This window comes from Eremomyces bilateralis (genome assembly GCF_010015585.1).
Source record: "Eremomyces bilateralis CBS 781.70 unplaced genomic scaffold P152scaffold_2, whole genome shotgun sequence".
Classification (NCBI taxonomy): domain Eukaryota; kingdom Fungi; phylum Ascomycota; class Dothideomycetes; order Eremomycetales; family Eremomycetaceae; genus Eremomyces; species Eremomyces bilateralis.
The window spans coordinates 2048776-2072284 of NW_022985068.1; the positions used below are offsets into that span (position 1 = coordinate 2048776).

The following is a 23509-nucleotide window of genomic DNA, read 5'->3' on the forward strand; positions in this document are numbered from 1 at the left end:
GCGGTACAGGTGGGACGTCTTCGCCATTAAGCGATGGAGCATAAGAGTTGGTGGAACGATCGGCCACGTTCTCTATCTGCGATTTCCCCGACGAGCTAGGTGGTCGAGACGGATTGTTTCCGTCCAAAGTATCCGTGTCGTGTGTACCATCCCGAGATTGGGGATCTTCGATGGAGTTCCGGAGAAAACTCGGATCGTCATCAGCTTCGGAGCCATCAAAAGAGAGGCCGTTTGCGCTGGCCATGCTTTCACTAGCTGTGTCGGACGGCTCAGGTTGTGCGGCCATGATACCAGGTGTGAGAGTCGTAAGACCGCCGCTGGAAAGTACCCGTTTCAAGTCTTCGACACGTACCGTACTACGGCGAGAGGAAGCGCTGACTGGGGTGCCGGTGTTGCTGGTCGCTCGGCTAGCTCGTCCAACATGGCACCCAGGGCCTCTACTGCCTAGTCCAACTCCACTGGAAGCTGGACGAGAGCGATATGAAGGATAATGAAATGCGGCCCGCTGTGGAGAATGGCCTGCAGTCTCGGGATTTGGCGGGGAGACCGAGTCGACGCCATTCTGCGCATGAACAGCAAGCAAGTGTCGTCGTGTCGAGGCTGTACCAAAACCAGAACCTGTGAATGAGTCGGATCGGCTGGAAGCCGCCTCCATGCATGCTTCTTTTGACCAGTCAGACAGCATTTGCTCTCGGCATTTGTTTGGAAGGGCATGAGGTGATCGTGAAATGGACGGGACGGAAGGAGAAGTGACCTGGACAAAAGGGGTCGAGAAGGAGCGATTTGGTGAACGAGGAGGGCTTGACGGTGGGGAGTTGACCGCAATTGAGTAAGCATCGGCGATGCGATCAACAACGCCTTGACGATTGTCGAAGGGTTTTAATGCCTCTTCTTCCACTATGTCCGCCGACAACTTCTCCGTTCCCTCTGGTGATGGCAAACTGGAAAGTGGCCGAGGAGGAATCGTGAGCCCATATAGCCAAAGTCCCACCTTCATACGTCGAGATATTTCATTGTGAATTTCCCGGCCGGTAGACGACGCATCGAAGTCGAATTGTACGCTCAGTGCCCAGAAATACCCGTGCACCAACGCGCCAATGTGAACCTTGGAAGTAGGATCGTCAAAATCTTGAATGTCCTCCTGAAGCCGTACTATCATCGGAAGACCGCACTGGGTACTGTTTACCCCAAGGGTCCGAACGAGTGTCGCCAGGAGGAGATGAAGAAGAAGTATGTCCGATTCGGACTGCGCATACTGGTGAGCATTCTCGTAGACGGCCAAGTGTAGCCGCTGTAAAAAGGGCGATTTCGTTGTGTGACAGCGTTCTCTCTGCGATGCATTCGACACGGCTCTTTTGGCAAGGCTGCTCTGCCGGTGATTGATATTGTCTTTTGCATCCTTCTTCGGCCGAGGACTCTCTTCGAGAACTTTAAGATCATCTTTCTTCAGTTCGAGGTTCGCCCAGGTGAGAAAGGCGTCCACGTAAGCTTTCCGAACCTCCCAATGAGGGTCCCGAAGGAGCCACTGGGTCCCTTCCCAAACAGAGATGTCTACTGGCGATCGATTCGCTTTGGACTGCGTCTCAAGAGCTCTCTGGTTTGCGACCTCAAGAATATTCCTTATCGAGTTCAGGGCAAGTTCCCTTGCAGTCTCGAACGAGAAGAATCCGTCGGTGCTCGGTTTTTCCACCAAGCTTCCGGCACTTACAATCCCGTTGGCAGCCATCTCGGGGTCTTCAATCGCAGCGACAGTTGCAATCGGATCGGACGATGGTTTGAGTCTTGCTAGGATTGCACGAGTCATATCGGAGATTTGATCGCTGTAATAAACATGGGTGGCAAGGTTACTGATGCAGGTCTGGAGCTGGTTCAATAGGCGTGTACGTATGGAGTCGTTACCACCCTGTTGCAACACAAGGAGGGAGTGCTGGATGAGTCCGACGAGAACATCCATAACACTCAACCCGATGAAGTTGGTGTTTGAGCCGAGGAGGCAAGCAATGATGATGCTCAACAGACATTGTCTCTCCATTTTCTTCTCCTCGATGGGGCATCGGATCAACGTCTCCACCGCAGTGACAATGATGAGGAATCGGTCCTGCACCGGAGTCCACTGGCACATCATCTGGAAGAGAATCGTGGGCCAACTGCCCGCGTACACCGCAAACGACTCCGAGGTGGGAAAATGCCCCTCTAACGAGATGCATTCCGTTACGAATTGAAGCACGATGGTCGTCGCCTGTCGAACTTGAGAGCGATTGTTGACGCTGAAAACTTGACGAAGCGCTTGTAACGCAGCTATCAAGACCGACTGCTCGGCAAACTTGTCGGATTCCTCGGTAGTTCTCGCGACTGGATCGTGCTCGGATATCTCGGATGTCTGTACGGTCGAGACGCTCTGCCTCCGGCGAAACGCTTGCTCTTTCTCACATTCTTCCCGTTCATGCTCGTTTTGCTCAATTGCAAGCAGATCAGACCCGCGGGAGCTGTAGACGGCCTCGAGAATGACCGGGATGACCAGCGCGAGCTGCCTTTCGGTCTCAGCACTCAGAGACTCCGACATGGTCAAACTTTTGATGGCTTCCAAACCGATCCTTCGGAATCGTACCGCTAGAGGAACACTCTTGGCCTTCCCTTGGATACGGTATTCTTTGGATGCGAATGCAACATACAGCCGAATCACTTGCTCGTACTGTTTGAGATACCCTTGATCGGCCGCAAGGAATGCCGGATCTTGCTTCGCGCAGTATACTTCGAATGTGGGTACAGACGCTTCCACCATTGTAATATCATGAGATCGGAGGACGGTGTTTAGAATTCTTAGGACGGCGCCACCGTATAGGGACAAATCGCGGGGGCATTTTTCGATAAGGGATTTCAAGATGGCGAGCGTAACCTGGACATTTCTGCGCAAACACCGTTAGCTCAGGAACGCAATTGTCACACAGCGTACATACCCAATGCGATTATTCCGGACATCGCTTAGGTTCTTTCTCTCTAGATAGCTGCCGACTTTCTGGAGTTTGCTCCGACGCGTACTCGCATAATATAGCAAGTAGCTCAGCTCACTGGAATTTGGCTTAACCTCCGTCGTATTCTTCTGGTATCGTGGATAACATTTCAGGATGAGGACCTGGTGTTTCGGCCGTAATTTCTGGCGCATGGCCTGCATGGCGATAGGAGGGTACCACCCAGTTGCAACGGGGGAAGTGAGGCCGGAAGGAGTGCAATGATGCAATGGTGAAGTTAATACATGAGCCTAGCCAAACTCATCTAACCCGGACGCAACCTAAACGGCTTATGGGACGCGGTGCTGGAAATGACGAACGAACGGAAGACAAGCACAATTGATGTCGGCGTGGCATGAAGGGCACGATCAATGGGAATATGTGGTGATGTAGAATCCGAGGACAAGGTGTTAAGAAATATCGCAGTGATTGAGGGCTAAAGGAGTTTGATGAGAAGACGGTGTCCCGTACGCAGTTTGATATTATAGAGAACAGGGAGGCATCAGGATATGAACGGGACTTGGGACGCGCCGAAAATCCGGAGGAAACAAATGTATCTGAGAGGTCAATGGTCTTAGGTAAGCGATGCTAGTTCTTACGCTAAACCTAGCCAGGTCTGTCACGTGTAGGGCGCTTGACGACATCAATACATTCGTTGCTTACTCCCTTCTAATGCACTGCCCAAGACGACAATTGAACATACCTTCGCATACAGTTATTCCATGCTACCAGAAAGTCTAGATGTTGGACCATGGTTTCCCTGTGGTACACAGGTGGATAAGAGCCGCCATCCCTTAACGCCATCCCGGCATGGTGCTTTTTGAGCAAAGGAACTCGAGCTTCCATTCAGTGGATTGACAAAATCCAGCGGCATATATTCGAAGGAACAGGAAGGGAATTCAAGCGAGGCAGGTTCTTACCGACCTTGCAGGATGGTTCGTCCGAGATATTTACGGCGACGCTGGATATGCATATCAAGCAGCGGACCTAGAATATCAAACGCTCATCCGAGCTCTCAACATTGTCCGTGTTTCACCCGAATTGCTGAGTACTTAAGAAACGGTAATGAAAAATGTGGATGCATTCTTCTACTCGAAGTCATTTTTTCCATTCAAGTCCTATCCTCGACCACCAATAAGCTGGAACAAGAAAATCCCGGTTGGAATCGAGATCAATTGCGATCTCACGCATTCAAAAGCAGGGATGGTGCCCACGCGACTCCGTTCAAGCAAATATGTACCTCTCTAAAATATGGTATCGTACTTCTCACATTTAGCGAGATAGAGTGAGCAAAAAGGGGAAGCGATACCCAGGAAGCCACAAATCTTTGCGAAATCACCGATCGATCCAAACAGTGCGAAGCGAGGAAAATGGGTAGACCAAACCGGATGATGTACCGTGCTTTTGCAATGGTGATTCTATATTCGACTCCAGCAATTGCAATATGGAACTACCTCTTCATGTCTGTCTGGATACAGGAGACGGAGTTAGACATATGAAGAGGTGATTGTCGCTTCCGAAAAACATGAGGAACCCTTTCTTTGAATGGTACTTCGACCATTTGAGACGGTCGGGCATATGCATCAATTCAATAACATTGCTCCATTCCTGATATATGTATCCAGGACGGAATAAGAACGAGGACATTGAAGAGGATGAAAGTTATGAACTGGCGAGGCGAACACTGCATGTCAGCTGTATGGATTCTCATTTGGCAAGGCGATCGGGAGATGGCTGAATAGAATGCATAGCGACATCGAAATACGCTACCCGCCCATGAAATCAAAGTCTCCTTTGCGTGTATTTGTCTTGTGGTCGCAGGTCCTGGGTCCTCCATAGACAAGCAGGATCGAGCGCCTTGCATAGTTGGAGGGTGACACAACTTAGGTTTTGATACCACCAGTCAGGCGAAGGATTGGTTGATCAACGTCATATTTGCACGTTCAACATTCGGCGCAGCCTTTGAGATTATTCCGCCGACTTTGCAGGTGACTAAGAGTTTGGCTTCCTCAGGAACCGTCCCTCCTATGGTCTACTTTTTGTCGCTGGTCCTAGGATGACCAAAACAGCTTCAAATAAGCGTCAACGGATATCCATCTCGCAGACTTGAAAACAATCAATGCGGCGAATGGGTCCGGAATTAGACCTCAGTTACAGCGAGAGGGTTCAGTGGAATGGGTCGGGCGCCGTGTCAAAAAAAGGCATTCTTTCATTAGCGAAGGCTCTGTACCCGGCATCTAAAAATTACGCATTAGCATCGAAGGAGTATGTCTAGGGTATCTAGAATGATGACATCGGATAGCCCGCATCTCTCACCTGCATCACATGCCAGACATGACACTTGGGATTAAAAAGCCAGGCTCTGTTTTCTAACCGGATACCGCGATGCGCACCACACGGCTAAATGTTCCCAGAATAGTTTGAAAGTACCGACAGTTCTCCTGCGCTGGTGGTACCCAGGATACTCGAGTCGCAGTGTTGGGGTCACCGCATTACATTGCGTTGTCTCGGGCGCGAAATCTCTCTGGTCATGTCATCTAGCCGGCCGAGTTGGACTCCTTATAGGGATAACAACGTTGGTGAAGTATCGGGTGCCATAGGGGTATTATCTTTCGCATCGATTTGAACTGCCCAAAGAATGGGGGCTCGAATTTGTCAGATTCCCTGGTCAAGCGCAATGTTTGCGGTATTAATACCCCAATCCCGTCAAGTCGTCAGGCAAATAGCCCTGAAGTACCGTGTCCCCGGCGACTAGAAAGGCATGCAGGTACGGGAGATAACAGAAAGCGTCCGCAATCGTCGGGGAACTCTTGACGAATAACTGTTCTTGAAGCCGATTGAACTATCTTCCCTGCCGAGAACTCGCTTACACCATACCGTCGGTGAGTACAGTAAGCACATATCTGTATACATGCAATGTTATTACACTCCTTCTGCATTGAGAAGAGAAGACTTCGATGAGGCTCTGATGAAGTTCACAGAGACGGAAAGAACCCAGAGGTTTGATCCCGACCGCAGGAAAAAATTGACGCCTCGTTTTCTGCTGCCGGTGCAGTCACCGATTCCTCCCCAGTCGAGGCGCGGGAGACGTTTGGATCCATACCAAATGAAAAGGGGCTTGCTGACGTTACAGAGTTGTCGGGCATGTCCGATCCAGTCCATCGGGTTCCTAGTATGAGCCATTTTGTGATATTTGTTATGGCATCGACACAGTCCAACGGTTCACGAGCTGCGAACCATGGATGCTGCATCGTTCCTGCACCCGGCGGCGTAGAAATATCCATGGTGATGAGAATCTGGAAGTTAATGAATTAAGACCAAGGAGTTTCACTGAATGATATACAAGCACCTAGGTCCTGGGGTCCTGGGCCAAATTTGTGATGATCATCTCCCGTCGTAAACCTGGTTCCTGGGAGCAACCATGGCAGATCCGTCAATGCGTTACTATCGTAGTGAGCGGCTGAGCGCTAGGATCTACTCGTACTCGAGCTGTCGCCTGTCAGCTGTCAATTGTCCGCGGTCAGTACGTACATAAGGGTAACGACAGGTACCTCCCTACGATTTGAGTAAGGACAGTTGAACCCATTTCGTGGGACCGATAACACTCCGTCCATACCACCATGTCGTCGCATGATGGATCCAAGAACTTGGTCTGGTCATACTCTACTACGTACTAACTCAATCAGCGGCTCGGTTGCCGAGGATGCCACGCGATTTTCACAGTTCACTTCTTCAGTAATCACGTCAGCGGCCGAACACCATGATGGACGTCATATTAGCCCGAAGCATGCAAAAATCCACAGCCCGTGGTGGTTCCACAGCGGCACCGATCCCGTGTCAGTGCGGGCGCGTTATGGGGGAATCTAAGCGATAGTTCAGTGCTAATTGCTGCGGGCTATGAGCTGCTATCTGACACCTGTACACCGTGTCACCACTCCCTAGTAAAGTAGGTAAGTATCAAATATTAAGATTCAAGTATCAAGATTCAAGTACGCAGTATCAACTATCGTCTATGAAGTCTTACTAACGGCAAACCACAACATCCGCTAATGCATCGCATCTTTCGACCATGTTATTCGTCAGTTTAGTTCGATGCTCGTCCTATCACCGAAAGACGAAAGTTTATTCTATGTAAGGCTCAGGGATGTGTCCCAACTCCCAAGCACGTTACGCCTTCGTATTAGAACAATGCAACGTCGGACCAATTGCTAGTTAAGGGTTTGCTCCGGCAGTTCGCTCATTCTCTGGCTTGATCTCGCTTCCATCTTTGAATTGGAATTGCAGACACCCCGTTGCATCGTCAAAGACTTCTATCTAAATACCCCTTTCTTGGATTCTCGATCTCTAGTTCATTGCACACACCGGAGACACACGGCTGCTGAGTGATGACACTACCGAGAGTTGCTCCTGTTTTGGTGGGGTCTGCATCGTGTCGGTACTCGGTAAAGGCCTCTTCCGCAGCCCCGACGAAATCTGAACTGCTGTGATGCAGCGTGGAACCGATGGTCAAGCGATGGCTGTGATGTGCACTATCTAGTAGATCAGAGGTGGAGAGAGGGAAGATCAGGGAGCCCACTTGCTAGCAAATGGCTGTGGAGTTGAGGGTCTCCATTGAAGATAGGAGACGGCTTGTTCACGCGATTGATTGGATAAAGATTGGGGTCCCAGAGAAACCAAGACCACGAGGCGAACGACGATTCATTATTCAACGATTCATTATTCAACGATTCATTATTCAACGATTCATTATTCAACGATTCGAGGGTGATCAAGAGAGCATGGGAAATCCACGAAATACATCAGGTACCACCTACTGTAACTTGCGTAGTATGCAGGAACCGGAGAGTGGGCAAAGGATCGGGTTAGATAACCGAGAACATAACTCTGAAAGTGGGAATTCTCGCACCCCTCCAATCCTGAAATCCTGAAATCCTGGGTCATGTCATGGTGGTCTTTCTAATAATATCGGTATTCGGTAATAAGAAATTAACGATTCTTAGTACATAGTATCCCGGCTTCACTAGTCACGATTCTATCCCGTGTATCCTGTACCGCACGAGTACATATCGACTAAGGGTGCTGACTGCTGAGTACTCCGTAGTACAGACGTTTCAACCCCGCAACCGAGGAATGCTTACCCCTTCAATTTTCATCATTCAATGCATGGATCCATCCCCAGTTTTTGGTGCAATCAACTAGTAGAAGCAAGTCCTGAAGAGTAAAGACACGCCAGCGAAATCAGGGGCGGTACGCGGTGGTGCCCGCAGCATGTTGCATGATGCAGCTTACGCCGCGCTTAAGTGTCGACCATTGCACAAATTCACAACGTGTCTTGGATACATCGATCCTGCAGCGTTGGTTCGAGGGTCCTGACTGCTGAGACGGGGCCCTTGGACCATGACGGCCCTAATACGTTCCAGATCTTCCAAGGTATCTGGTCTTCTACTCAATACGCCACCTTCTCCCAAACGCTAAACTCTGCTAGGCGCACGGAGATTACCCTCCGATGGGGTTGACCAACAAGCAGAGAATGAATGGCACAAATTATGGTTTACGATCGTTCTGAGTTCTCCAATGAGTGAACAGAACTGGATCACCACAGGAGGAGGCCGTGGAGCCTGGAGTACCCAATCTCACGGAGAGATCTCTGCTAGAATTCCAAACTCGGCCATAGATCATCTGGATTCTGGGCCCTCCTGCGTCCCGAAGTTTTGGCAAACCTTTTGGTTTCCAATAATTCCATCCAGTACGAAAGGTACAAGTGAATACTAAAATAACGGAACCCACCAACACCTCATACAAATAACAGGACTTGGAAATCAGACGTGAACCATGTAGAGAATAGGACTCCTCAATGCCCCAACGGGTAAAACCCGAAAAGGCAGAGTGACTTCAGAGTGACTTCAGAGTGACTTCAGACTTCATAGTTCAGACTCTTCATCGTTGTCAGCGGATCGCGACTCCCCCGCAACGACCCCCTCCAAAAGACCTGGATGGCTGGATCCTCACGACCTCGAAAGTCGAAACTAACGAGAAAACAATGAACGACCTCCTTCTTTTGCCACGAGGCCATGGTGCCTTTCTAGGTCATCCTTGGGAGTTGGGACCTTGACGAGGCACCGTGCATTTAATAGCACGTTCTGTTGCAAAGCCCGATGCACATTCCGTCTCGTGCGGGTTCCGGACTACTTCTCCAGGAAATAGTGGATGACGGGCGTCTACCGTCTGGTCGTCTGCCGCCGGTGGGCGGTGGGACCAGCTGAACCTTGATCGGCAAACCTTCAACCAGCCATTTGTAGTATTCTCCAGCCGATCAGTATGATGCTATCCCTGACGGCCTAGGAAACGCCACATTACTTGGAGTTTTATGCTTTCGAGGGCTCATGTCCTTTACTTAATTCAGTCGTAACCCTGGCTGATATCCTTCAAACAAATATTGGGCCTTTCAAGCTTCAACATCACCACGACTCCTCCCAGTAGCACATCCATTCTGTGATGCAGACATGCCTGGAGGTGTTCATCCTCCGATATCAGTGGCCAAGTCATGGCCGCAGCCAAACTACATTAATCCCGAAACACGAGGTTGGGGCCTGGTGATATTGGTCGTAGTCCTCTACTTTGTTACCTTTCTTATCTTCACTGCCCGCTTATGGGCCCGCCTCAAAATTGCAAAGAATGCAGGACTCGATGATGCTTTAATATCCGTGGCTATGGTACGTTGTCGGCAAGTGTGTCAACGAGGACCGTCTGACTGATCCGTTTCTAGGTCTTCGTGACTGGACTGGCAGTGGGCACATGTCTGGGTCAGTACGATTCGAATGAACACCGAGACGGTTGGACTGATTTGTATAGGCTCTCGTCTCTACGGGTTTGATCGCCATGTATGGGATTTAAAGCCAGGGCAAGGAATGCAAAGCCGCAAGGTACGCATCCTCAGCTTGTCGGTGATGGACAAGTCACTGATTGCGCCAGATGGTGATGGCCCTCGAAGTTTTGTATACGCCTGGCACTGCGATCATCAAGATTTCCATTCTGTTCTTCTATCGACGAATGTCCGCAGGGTCGATTTCTAAACCATTCTATTATGCCGTATGGGCGAGCATCATCTTCGTCGTCCTTTACATGATCGTCTTTACGATTAACATTTTCGTCACCTGCATCCCGATACACGCCTTCTGGCACTCGGTCGATCCGAGGTGGGCCTTAGAAAATGCTGGAAAATATCACTGCTTCGATGAAGGAGCCAACCTACTGGCTGCATCCAGTATCAGCGTTTTGCAGGATTTCATCGCATGTGGATTACCAACGATGTTATTCTGGGATTTGAAATTACCCAGGCGGCAGAAAGTGGCACTCGCATCCATCTTTGGCGTTGGATTCTTGTAAGTGCACCTTGATGGAAGTTAGGGCTCGTACTGACTGAAGTAGCCTATGTATTACAGGAATCCTTCGCATTCTTGCCATTCGAAAGGTTTACTACAAAACCTACGACGTAACGTGGGCAGCCGAAGAGGTCTGGGTCTGGACCGCTGTTGAAACACATCTTGCCGTCATCTGTGCATCCGCGCCTGCATTGAAGGTCTTCTTTAAACGCTACCTGAAAGTCTCCTCGTTTGGAAGCGACCTGAAGTACACGATCAAACGATCATTTGGCCAGACCGGATCCGAGAAGCCCGATCGGAGTTATGGCCTCTCGTCCACTGTCGGTAAGGGAACCCATCCTTACAGCTCGCGCCACAAGAGTATTACCGATGACATTGAACTGGGAGGAATTAAGGTGGCTCGAGACATCGACATTCGAGTAGAATCGCACGATGAATCACAATCCGAATTTGCTATCTCGGGCCGTAGCAGTCAAGAGCATCTCAAACCGACCGTGAAGCCAAATTCGAGCAGGCAACCGAGACTTGCCGACCAATCCAATCCCAGGACTGTCGCCGGTTCTCATTGGAACGGCAGAGGAGAAGATGGACTGTTCCGGGATGGTCGATTTACCGCAAGACATGATGAGGGACCGAATGCTTATGGTGGCGCTACTCATCGAGGTTGGTAGTCATAAGAGTTCGGATTGACTCTTGTTTCCGGAGTATCCGTCCGACTACGACATGGTCCGACATCGTTACCCGCAGTGTTGTATGAGAGACTAAATACAGATCAACTCGCCATCCGAATTCGAACGGTGCACGGTCACGATACAACTTGCTGGTCCTTAGTCGACGGTATCGACGGCGTCCAGCTTATCGGCTATTTTCAATCGCAAGTCTTCCTATATCTGGACCTGGAGCGCTTCACCTCATGGATTAATCGGATTCTATACATTTGATATTGTCTAATCCACCCATTTGTGGGTTGCGGATTTTTGGTCGGAATCAATGGTTCATTTCGCATTGGGATTCAGAGCCCGGCGCTTTGGTATACGATTTGGAATAGCATCTTTTTTTGGGCGTACTAAGGGGAATTGAAGCCGCGAATTTGGATTACAAAAGAAAAAGGGAAATCTTTCTTGATATTTGGGTTCGACGTCGTCGAACCGACCTGTCGGAGGCCGGGCCCTATCGTCGTCATTGACCGGGAGGAGTATTTTGCCGCCACGCCGACGTCCGTGGAAGGAGACTGGGCATGAACGCTATGACAATGGCCCTGATCTTTATTTCTAGATCATTTCGGGAGGCTTTTATGGATTCTCCAAAGTCTCGGAATGGCGATAGAGTTTGGAAGCCGAGTCAACTTTGGGGTCCCACAGGCGCATAGCAGCACTGGTGCGCTACATGTACGATGGAGTTGTCAACTGTTCACATCTATCCTGTTTACGATTAATGATGCTCTCCGAAGACCTGGATGTACATTGAGTTGGTTGAAAGGTTACACGGATTTAATGGAATAATTAAGACACCTGTCTACTCGCACCTGGAATACATTTTAGTTGTTTATCCACTGATCTCATGCGCTCTGAAATGTCCCTTGCCCCTAAGATGCTGCAGGAACTGAATGACATCCATGATCAACCCCCAGCCCACGACCTAGGGGCTGTTACTAACACCGAGGTTCGCGCCATGGGTAAGTTACTTCCTCAGGTGCTACCTCCCGATGATGAGGGGTCCAGCGATGTCCTACAGGTAGGTATGCAATTTAATTCGGGACTTGTTCCTGGTCTTGGTGCGTTCAGGTCTTCGAACCCTGCTCGTTCGCAACAGGTTATGGGTCACCGGACTTGCCGAGTTCGAACTTAAACATGGTTCGGCATGACTTTATCCCTAACTGTATTGGCTTGGGGCACAGGGCTAAAGTCATGGCAATATTGCACGGTCTCAGCTTCGTTCTGGAACCACTGATATAGATTAAAGCAGGGATTATGGCGATAGAACCCGGATTGCCACGTTGTAGGTGTACATGTAGCCTTCGTGTACTAATACAGCCCTGGAGGCAAAGCCATGCACCAAGGTATTGCGATTATCAGTTGGACCGGTCGAATTGGAGGTTCTTGGGCTTGACGCATATCTCAGGTCATACCAGGGACTTCGTGGCAGGAGCTCGGCGGCAGGCAGGGACTCGGTGGAGAGCGAGGGACAATAATAATAAGATATAATCATGATGTGATCGGTTGAAGCCTGGAGTCTGGAGATAAGGAATTGGAGCCTAAGGAATTGAGAGAGAGAGATTCATACGCCCGTCAGGCCTCTCGGCGAGGCCCATGTGGGGAACTACCTAAGCTGACTAATTACATGCGTTGGTGCCTTGTGGCCTCGTGCCCCATTTTTCTATCTCCTTCTATCTTCTCTAAGTTAGTTAGTTAACTAACTTAACTTAATTATCTGCTTCTAACATGGGAAATTACCTAAGGAATTGAGCTGGAGAGTGAGAATAGGATGGCGTGGACGGCAAAGGACTGATGGCACGTGACTGGCATCTGGTCGGCTTCCGGATGAACTCCGGATGAACCACGGATGAACGCCGGTCGTGTTGGGCCTGAGGATTCCACGCCGCGATGTTCAACTTCAACCGCTTCAAGGACCATCTCCAGTCCAGGCTCGGACCCATCCTATCTTCTAAACTTTGCCAAAGCATGTGCTTGGCTCCCAAACTTCCAAACCATGGTCGTTCGAATACGGCTTGCCCGCTTCGGAAAGCGACACAGTCCTTTCTACAACGTGGTTGTCACACAAGCAAGGTTTTAGCTTCCATCCCGGTCTCAAGATTCGACGCTGACAGTTGGTTTAGAACTGCTAGAAACAGTAAACCGATGGAAGTTTTAGGTACCAGTGCCTGGCACTTCGAGCATTATGCTTGTTTGGAATCTAGACCTCCTTGCTCACATCATTGCTAGGAACATACGACCCGAAACCGAAATCCGCTCTTGACGGGGAAGGACGACAGTTCAAGGACATCAAATTAGATGTTGCGCGCGCAAAATATTGGCTGGGTGTTGGCGCGCAACCAAGTGATCCGGCACGAGCAATGCTATCGATGGCAAGTCCGGTGCAATGTCTGGCCGCCTGAACATGGCTAATCTGGAGAATAATAGCTTGGTTTGATCGAACCTAAGCTTTCCTTACTCCAGGCACGAGAATCAGCTGCGAAGGCTGATGCACGGCACCGACTTGCTGCGAAATCTCAGCCTGCACCGGAGCAAGCGACCGAATTGCCTGAGACGACGGTTCCTAGCTCGGCCACAGCGAAATCCACCGATATCTGAACATCAACCTATTCGGTCTCCCATCAGCATCCAGGAGTCTTGGTTCTCCTTACCCGGACCGCAGAGTCGAAGAATCCGTGCGGCCGGCCGCTGTATAGTACCATTTTGTATAAATACCATGTCCTTGGCATTGGAGGAGTTTGGACTACGCCTGGCGGTGTTCAGGCGGACAACAGGGTCAACTCAACACATCGCATCTGATTTCCTTGAATCATCGGGAATTTGACTGCAAGAGACGTTTGCACGGGACAGTGAGTTGCAGAGTATCTGCGGAACATGTCGGGATTGCATTAGCATTCAATGCTAAACAAATTTCTTCAAATCTCGAATTGCATCTGAGCTAGGAATGTGGAAGCTGTCTACCAACTAGAGGAGTGATTCGCCTTTGTCTTGTTGGGGACCCAACTTGTCTCCTTGAAAACGCCACACAAACTCTGTACCAGAAGATTTGATGCCATACCAGGAGTACATGAATTCTCCATATATCCAGAGTTCTGTTTCTTTCAGTCTGGTATGGGTAGAGGATTAGATTTGATTAGATAGAGTCACTGAAGAATGGCAAGGGCATGAATGCGGAACCCGCATTGACAATAATCACGTGATTCCACCATCCAGCGTGTATCATGAAGCTGTAGGAATCAACATAAGATTAAAGGAATCTCGAATATTTCGCGATTCATTCTATGCTGTTATCATATGCGTCCAGGTCTTGATGCTATAGCTCACAACGCCTTCTAGATGCTTAGCTGTACTCCGTAGTTGCAAGTATAGCACTCTCTCCAATATGAGCTTCCCAACCTGACATCAGCATAAGTCGTATGCTGAGGGCAGACGGAAATCCCAATCGACTTTGATGTTCGTGAATGCAATGCATATGGACCTGACTTGCTCGCAATTGCAAATCGACTCTGACCATCATTCATAGATCCTCCTACCTGAAGGGAAAGCAATGTTCCACTTCCCTCTACACGATTTCCCTTTAGAGCTCGGTCCTGCTTCGAATGAAGGCGCATTATGGACCAGCTACGAAAACGTCACCGGTCGCTGACTGCTGCATCGGCCGCGGATACGCCTATTGCCGAAGAAATACATGCGTTGGTCCAAAACCTGAACGACACCCTCCCACTTTCCTCCGAACGGCACGGGTCCACCATCGATACACTCCAGGTCCAGTGCAATGATCTTCGACGGATCCGCCAGATATTGATCGAACAAGGGGACCATGGAAGAGCACGAGATGCTTTCCGTCATGTCGGTGGTTTCATCTGTCTCCTTGACACACTACGATCGGTGTCAGGGTTTTACGATGCTTCGAAACTCTCACGAGATGAGCGCACCGAGTTTTTCGAACTTCTAAAGGCTACATTTGAAGTTCTCTCCGAGGCACTAGTTGATCATGCTGGAAACAAGAGATATTTTGCAAAACGAGTCGAAGGAGGAGGCTGGCGATCTCTGGAACAAGCTTTGGCGAGCACGGGTATTATCAACGCCTCGCAAGACGGCCTTATGCACGTTCCCGGCCTCGAGCAGTTATTTGGTTGTCTCCTGGCATTTGCCCTGGGAGAAGAAGCCATGAGTCGGGTGTTCCGAGATATCGAGGCACACCTCTCCCGCATATCTACTACCATACACAAGCCGATAGACGATGGCAGTATGAAGGACACACACTCGGTTGCTGACTTGACCTCACACATGGTTCCTTTCCTCGAGAAATTCTTTAGTGGTAATGAGGTCGTACGAAATCCGGAAGCACTTCTGCTCGCGTTCAACTTTTGGACCATATTAGTCAAAAGCCCACTGGATCGGTCCTTGCGGTGCCTGTCCGTCGGATTCTTACACTCTTTACAGATCATCACCACCCAATCAACCCGGAACGCGGTAGCCGTTCACGGGACGGGTGTGCTTGGCCCCATACTCCGGCTTTTGCTCGACGACGAGGCCCTTGAAGAGGAAATTCAAGTTTTACCGCTGCTCGCGGACAGCATGATGCAAATGGGCGTCACGAAGCTGGACGATGCATACTTTTTATTTCGTCGAGCAAGCATCTCGTCCGAGGCCGCAAACTTCACGCTCCGAGCCATTCGAGTATCGCGCGGCCCGGCTTTTATCCAATTTGACCTCAGCCCCTCAGGATATGCCTCCGTGGAGTTCTCTCGGCTGGGTCGTTCGTTTCCTCCACCCGCCTCGAGTGCGGGATACAGTTTCTGTGCCTGGATCTATATTGACAAGTTTGATTCCTCCACACACACGACCATTTTTGGGGCCTACGATGCTGGTCAAATATGTTTCCTCCTGGCGTACATCGAAAAAGACTCGAGACAGTTTATCTTGCAGACTTCCCTTACGCAAGCTTCGTCACGATCGAGTGTTCGCTTCAAATCCACCACTTTTGAACCAGGGAGATGGTACCACCTTGCCATCGTACATCGCAGACACAAAGCTACTACTCCCAGTCGCGCGACGTTGTATGTCGACGGTCACTTCACCGAGGAGGTCCGATGCCATTACCCAAGTCGACCCGCCGCCAGGACGATCAGCACGGAAAGTTTCGGATCTTTATCGGGAAGTTCAAGGCAAGAAGAACATGTGCAGGCCTTTCTTGGAACTCCCCAAGCGCTGGCTTCAATTGTTGGAAGCAATGTGGTGAACACCAGATGGTCGTTGGCATCCTTCCATTTGTTTGAAGATGCCCTTTCCGATGAGTTGATTGCTGTCTACCAGAAGATGGGACCACGATATTTTGGAAACTTCCAAGATACTCTCGGTTCATTCCAAACGTATCGCGCTTCCGCAGAGCTGGGCCTCCTGAACGATGCACTACACCCCAGCAAAGATGAAAAATCCGAGATCGCATCCGCCATTAAACAGAAAGCTGCGAATGTCCTGCCGGAAAGCAAGGTTATGCTCAGCATCTCGCCCCTAACGGTGTTAGACAGCGAGGATCACAACCACATCGATGAATCTGAACTCATCAAATCCCTCTCCCGTGATGCGGCTCATAACCTTCGATCCTATACTCTCCTGGAGGGTCATTCGATTGCGGTGAACGCTGCGAATCCTTCTATCAACAACTCCTTATGCCATCCCGACTCGATCGGCGTCTTGACTGGGCATCCAGTTGTTTGCATTCCTCATGGCATTGATGACGCTGCATGGAGTATCGGAGGCTGCACAGGCATCGCCTTGAAACTCATCCATCTAGCAAAATCACCGGAAGCCATTGTCACCGCGGTGAAGATTCTATTCGCCCTTGTCGAAGATCATTGGAGGAATAGTGAGGCCATGGAACGAGAAGCCGGATATGCCGTACTCTCCGGTCTTATCCAGGATAAACTTGGCATCCGCAACATGATTTCTCAAGGCGTTCCTCGAGCGGATACGGGTCGGGTCGATACCGAAGAGATGGAAAGCCTTGCGGCCGATATCCTGGACGAAATCCTTCGTTTTGTTGGCTATGACCACGAGTCACCACAGGAATCTATTATCACCAATCCTTTGGCTTACCGAACGCTTCTTGTCGAGCCGGATACCTGGCGAAGGGTTCCACTGAAGATCCAACGAACCTATTACGAGCAATTCATCCAATTCGCGGAGAATAGTAAACACCATCGGTTCAATAACAAGCGTCTGGTCCGAATGCGCATCATCAAACGTCTCATCGAAGCTTTAAAAGGGGAACGTTTCTCGGAGGCGTTTCCGGACTTTTTGAGAGCCTTCAAAACCCTCATCAAGTGTAACATGTCCCCCGAAATATTACGAAACTTGTCTCTCTTTATCACCTTCGCCCTTCATGATGAGCGCTTCAGCTTGAATCGTTCTCGCCGGCAAGGCGCACGGGCTCCGAACGCTCTCCAATCTGTCACTCCAGATCCGGCCACCCCACGGTCGGTCAGTCCGCAAGATGACAGTGATATAGATATATCACGCGAAGAGATTGGTGTACGGATACTCCAGCTGTATACGGAGCTGACTTGCGATCCGGGTTCGATTGTTATGTTAAAGCAATTTTCCCGATCAATTACCAGCAAGGTTCGTGGTTCCGCCGTTATATCGACGATCGCTAACCGTTTAGTGGTTGTTCTCTCTCCTTGCCGAACGAGATCCTCGGGCGGTCCTATGCAGTACAAGAATATTCGCTCGTCTTCTCGTCACGAGCGGCACAAGCTACGTGAAATCTTTCGCCGACCATTCTGGAGGGTTCGTTATTTTCAAGAGACGGCTCAGGGCATGGTGGAATATGCCAGCCATGTGGACGGTATGCTTTGCCATCCTCTTCGGTTGTGACATTGCAAAAATCGACTTCGATGAAGACTTCAATCTCGCAAGCCTTACGTCAATCTTTCCCGTTGAGTCGAACAATATCATGTTCCCTCAAATGCTTCCGGTACTTTTCTCCATGCTTGAAGCTGGCCTGCTATCGCTATCTTTCGACGAAGAGTCCACGCTAGCTCAGAAAGATCAAGATCCCGTCACAAGTGGGAAGAGCACGGAGACAAGTCATCTGCATCCCCGGTCGATGTCTTTGGGCAAAGATTCCCACGGTCTTAGTCCGAAGGACTCGCGGATTCCAGGACATGCGGAAGTGCTTCGTACCGTGATCGAATTTCTCACCGAACTCCACCTCAAGTCCCAATCCTTCAGAAATTTTGCCATATCATCGGATTATGTGTCCCAACTGCTGTTTGCTCTATACCCAGTAGCTGTCTCCTCGGAGAGGGTCAGTGCAGAGACGGAACTGCATTCTCGAGGTCAAGTTCTTAGTTTCGATGGCCAAGACATCAACGTGCAGCCTCGGGTCGATTCCGAGGAGTCGCATATTATGCGGACTACTCTCGTCGATTCCCCGCCGAGTCCAGCGACGCAAAAGGTAATCCCTTTGAGACGAGGGTCGACTTTCATTCTCCTTACTCCTCGCAATGCTCCGGATCACCCAGCCGTCGCTCGTCTCAACGCTATCGTACGGCCGACCGAGCGAGAGTCTCGATCGTTTCGAATCGGGAATGCCTTGGTCGAAGAACTTCTTAACGTGGTGATCGCCGTATTTTTGGATCAGATTCTCTTCCGACGAGAGTTCCCAGGCTTTGGCCTATTCCTCAAAGTTCCCCCTGGATTTGTGGAACATCAGGCCTGCTTCCTGTCTTATATTCTCATTCAAACGATGTCGACCGTCTCGAATAACCTCCGATTGAACCAAAAGCTGGCCATGGAACCTCGCGTTCTGATGAATCTCGCACGGTATGCCTCCCATATGTGTGAGGCACTCTTCGAAGGTTGGTTCCTAGGGGGCGCGAATCCGTTATTGGACTTTCTTGGTGGACTCCTGGAAATCCTTCAACGGCCAGATGTGGCAGAATCGAAGAACGTTCGCCTCTGCAGTTCCGCCGTGACAACACTGCGTTCCATTTTCCTACGGGTCGTACTGCTGCAGCTGTCTGAGCTCAACCAAGCGAAGAAAGTCGAATCTACCGCTTTCCTGTCGAAATTGACCTACTGGCAGACCGTTATCCTCTCTCCTGAAAATCTTGAGGACCACTACCTGCGGTTGATGAGCTTTCTATTGTACACCAAACTGATTGACAAAGAGGAGGGCATCCGTCGGGCGGCTGCGGATTTTTGGCGTATGATCCTCGTACAAAAGCCGGTCGAGACGGCTCAGATGTTCAACAATGCGACTTCTCCAGAGCACCGAGACCTTGCGAATGGATTTCGAAAGATCATCGAGCTTGATAACGACGCATTTCTCTCATGGACGGAGTCACATCGAAATGACCTGAATCAACTCTTCTTTACCAGCATGCAGAAGAAATGGGAAGAGCATGTAGCGATCGAGAACCTACGATCGGAGGAAACCGCCAAATCTCGGATCCAACGGCGGCGTGAGCGGCTGAAACAATGGAATGCTGAAGAAATCCTGTCCGACAAAATCTGGCGTCGCCACGAAGCCGAATCGGGGCTTTGGCGTCTCAATGTTCACTCTGCCGAACGAGCAAGGCACCAGCGAGCGCTTCAAGACCAACAAGATAATTTTGTCGAGAATGGAGCGGCTTTTGAGAGAATGGGGAAAATGATGCGAGATCCTGGCCAATTGTTTGAGACATCGCAACCGAAGAAATGGCAGCTCGACGAAACTGAAGCGCGAGATCGGGTGAGGCTCAAGATCATCCCTGAAACCATCCCTCGAGATGATGAATACCAGCCCAAACGACGAACGACTGGCAATATGGAATCCAAGAAATTGAGTATTGATACACAAGTGAAGCAATCAACGAAGGATATGATCGGTGTTACACCCGTCATGGTCCATCAAATCGATGATCTTCCCGGACCCTCTGATCCCGACTTGCCCGCGGCTCGGGATGGAGATGGCGATGATGAATTCGAGATGATTGATGATCCAAATGAAGATGAAGATGCCGCAGAGGACAAGAATCGTAAAGTATTACGCAGTCTGACACCCGGTGATTCGATCCAACACGTTTGCAACGTATCTCGAATTGTTGGCCTTGAAGCCCGCGAAGGGTTACTCATCATCGGAAGCACGACTCTCTATCTTCTCGACAATTATTTTCACCGCTCGGATGGTGAGGTCGTGAGTGTAGGGCAGGCTCCGCAAGAAGAACGGGATCCATATCTTCAAATCATTCTTGGGCAGGAGAAGAAGCGGACCAGATCCAATGTGGTTGATCAGACCAAGCGCCATTGGTCTTGGCCCAGTGTCATCAGCGTTTCCAAGAGGCGATTCATTTTCCGAGATGTGGCCATTGAAATCTTCTTTGGTGATGGACGAAGTTATCTTCTAACAACGCTCACTCCTCATATTCGGAACGATTTGTACTCCAGGCTCGTTTCCAAGGCGCCGCAGGTGAATACACCCATTTCACCATCGATCACGGAAGATGCTTGGAGGCTCGAGGCGTTGAGAAATCCTGACGAGGCACCCCAATCGATTGGGGCCAAGTTTGCCAATGTCTTTAACTCCGTCTCATCGAATCCGGCCACCCGCAAATGGGTGAAAGGGGAGATGTCCAATTTTGCCTACCTCATGTGGATCAATACATTGGCCGGACGGACGTTCAATGATCTGACGCAATACCCGGTGTTCCCCTGGGTGCTGGCTGACTATACTAGCGAAGAGTTAGACCTTACCAACCCCAAGACCTTCAGGGATTTGTCCAAACCGATGGGTTGCCAGACCGCCACCCGAGAAGCGGAATTTCGCGAGAGGTATCAGTCTTTCGCCGAGATGGGAGATCACACGGCGCAACCATTCCATTACGGAACGCATTACTCGTCAGCCATGATTGTCACCTCTTACCTGATTCGATTGCAACCTTTCGTTGCGTCCTATCTTTTGCTTCAAGGCGGAACATTTGATCATGCGGACCGAATATTCCACTCGATCGAACGGGCATGGATGTCCGCTTCCCGGGATAACATGACCGACGTCCGTGAACTGACTCCAGAGTTCTTCTACCTCCCGGACTTTCTCGCCAACGTGAACAAGTACAACTTTGGTCTCAAGCAGAACGAGAAGGAGAGGATCGGTGATGTCGTTCTTCCACCGTGGGCCAAGGGCAGCCCGAACATCTTCATTGCACGGCATCGCGAGGCGCTTGAAAGTCCATATGTGAGCCAACACCTTCATCTATGGATTGACTTGGTGTTCGGGTATAAACAGCTGGGAGAAGCGGCTATGGAAGCTACCAACGTCTTCCATCATTTGTCGTACCGCGGCGCAGCAGACCTGGATGCGATTGAAGATCCAGTGGTGCGGGTGGCGACAACCGGTATCATTCACAACTTTGGCCAAACCCCACACCAAGTATTTCAACGACCTCATGTCGAGCGCGAGGAGGATAAACCACGATACAAGCGTCTGGATAGTTCGGCAGAATCCCTAGTCCGGCTTCCACAGCCCCTTCTTGACAGCCGTGAGGCTATTACCTCTCTTCTTTATTCATCCAAAGTCGATCGTCTCCTCTGCGCCGGTGCGTTTCGATTAAACATTCCACCAATGTATGACCGGTACATGGAATGGGGTTTTGCGGATGATAGTGTGCGGTTCTATTCGTCCGACAATCGTCGACTCCTCTCCTTGTTTGAACATGTGCACCAGGGGCAGGTTGCGTGTGCACTGTTTGTGGATGGCAAGACTTTGGTCACTGCCGGAACCGACTGTGTCCTCATCATACACAGTGTGATCTCCCAATCTCGCACGGTAGATCTTCGAGCGCTTTCGTCACTGTATGGTCATCGAAACTCGATCACCGCTCTTGCGGCGTCAAAAACGTTCGGCGCCCTTGTATCGTGCGATTCGAGTGGGAAGGTCTACCTATGGGACTTGAATCGGTTCGAGTTTATTCGAGAGATTAATCACCGAGGCCAACCAGTGCATTGCGCTCGTATCAACAATGTTTCCGGAGATATCGTTTTATGCTCGGGATCGCATCTGCTCTTGTACACGCTGAACGGCAAGCTGTTGCTAGACCAAGATCTTTGTGACACGGAGGAGATCGATGATGTCGTTTCGACATGTGCATTCTATGAAGGTGTTGGAAATGAGTGGCTGGTGAGGGAGTTGATGTTCACAGGTCACAAACGCGGAGTTGTCAAGGTAAGGCTGCCCTGTGTAAATTCGAGGAAATATTGACAGTTATCAGGTCTGGCAAAAGGCCATTGACACATACGGAAAATGGGGCTTGGAGTTAGTCAAGCGCCTTGAACATGCGGAGTTTACACATGGAGCGATTCTAAACCAGACGCCCCGAATCACCTGCATTCTACCCATTCATCAAGTTGTATATACAGGAGATGAGAATGGACGAGTGGTAAGTCATCGATGTGTCAATTCCCATCCTTAACGCTAACGATGTGTAGTATGAATGGGACTGTATGAAGCAATCATGATCCGATTCACCGTGACGCTTGATATTTTACTTTGTACATAGCTAGTCGATTAAGCTGGTCACTGGTCATTGGATCTACCATCGCTCTACTTATTTACCAATGCCAATTTCCGTTACATTCTGTGTCAATGGTCGACCAACCGTTTAGGGAATCAAAATCAGTTGTCGGCAAGATCACCGTGGAACTTTACGAATTATCGACGACCATGACGACCATGCGGATCACACGGAAGTCTAGCTATTAAAGTAGTTCCGTCCTATCCACGACTTCAAATCTTTGAGGCCTCAAGGACCCTATCAAGCACCACGTTACGGTACCGCGATACCTAACGATCACGGAGTGAAGGAGCGGAAGGTCCTTAGCTAATTTAGGTTCGAGATGATCGTGTGTATTCGTATCCGCCAAGTATCAAAGGTGTTATTCATACTGTTCTGGATCGGACGAACAGAAGCTCAGCGAATAGTCCGTTTCAGGCTGGCAAGACCTCTTTTATCACCATAAAGACTGCCAATCAGGACCGCGGCATGGACGTCCTCCTGGCTCCTGCAGTATCAAAAATTTCATTCCGCCACGGCCCTTGACCACGATCTCGAAATGAATATGAGCTGCAAAGCATACCTTCCTAGCCAGACCATTGCACTAGTATTGTCTTACCTTGTCAGCGGTATTGCTCTGGGTTCGTCCGAATCTCGGACCGTGTTGCATTTTCAACTCGCAAGTCGCAGCTAGCAATCCGCATCATGCAAGTTGTGCATGGGTTATGAGAATATTGATGCAAACCCCCCACGCACGCCATTCCGATCTGCTCGAACAGGCCACGGAGTACGGGCATGAGCATCGGCATCGTGTGATCATGGTTGTACTCCTGCTTGCTGGCCCCGCATAGTGGGGTATCTAGAAG

The 23509-nt window shown here is 50.0% G+C and overlaps 4 protein-coding genes across 4 annotated transcripts; 3 read left to right on the forward strand and 1 right to left on the reverse strand.

Annotated features, from left to right (window-relative positions):
• Positions 1-316: 316 nt before the first annotated feature.
• Positions 317-3163, reverse strand: P152DRAFT_388840 (uncharacterized protein; the record flags this gene model as incomplete). The annotated part of the gene is made up of 2 exons (XM_033675951.1): positions 317-2906; positions 2958-3163. Coding segments are annotated over 2 exons (2796 nt in total), but the record flags the coding sequence as incomplete, so codon positions are not given.
• A 6133-nt stretch (positions 3164-9296) lies between these two features.
• Positions 9297-11506, forward strand: P152DRAFT_135994 (uncharacterized protein). The gene is made up of 5 exons (XM_033673812.1): positions 9297-9721; positions 9775-9811; positions 9861-9931; positions 9981-10390; positions 10437-11506. The coding sequence occupies exons 1-5, from the start codon at positions 9512-9514 to the stop codon at positions 11059-11061; spliced, it is 1353 nt and encodes a 450-aa protein (XP_033538371.1). The 5' UTR covers positions 9297-9511; the 3' UTR covers positions 11062-11506.
• Positions 11507-13099: 1593 nt separating this feature from the next.
• On the forward strand, positions 13100-13505 carry P152DRAFT_389092 (ribosomal protein S16; the record flags this gene model as incomplete). Its single annotated transcript, XM_033675965.1, has 3 exons — positions 13100-13176; positions 13227-13261; positions 13333-13505. 3 exons carry the CDS (start codon positions 13100-13102, stop codon positions 13503-13505), a joined length of 285 nt encoding a protein of 94 aa, XP_033538372.1.
• Positions 13506-14374: 869 nt separating this feature from the next.
• P152DRAFT_429101 (beach-domain-containing protein) lies at positions 14375-22958 on the forward strand. The gene is made up of 5 exons (XM_033677354.1): positions 14375-14556; positions 14627-17730; positions 17774-22315; positions 22362-22529; positions 22579-22958. The coding sequence occupies exons 2-5, from the start codon at positions 14716-14718 to the stop codon at positions 22606-22608; spliced, it is 7755 nt and encodes a 2584-aa protein (XP_033538373.1). The 5' UTR covers positions 14375-14556; positions 14627-14715; the 3' UTR covers positions 22609-22958.
• Positions 22959-23509: the final 551 nt, after the last annotated feature.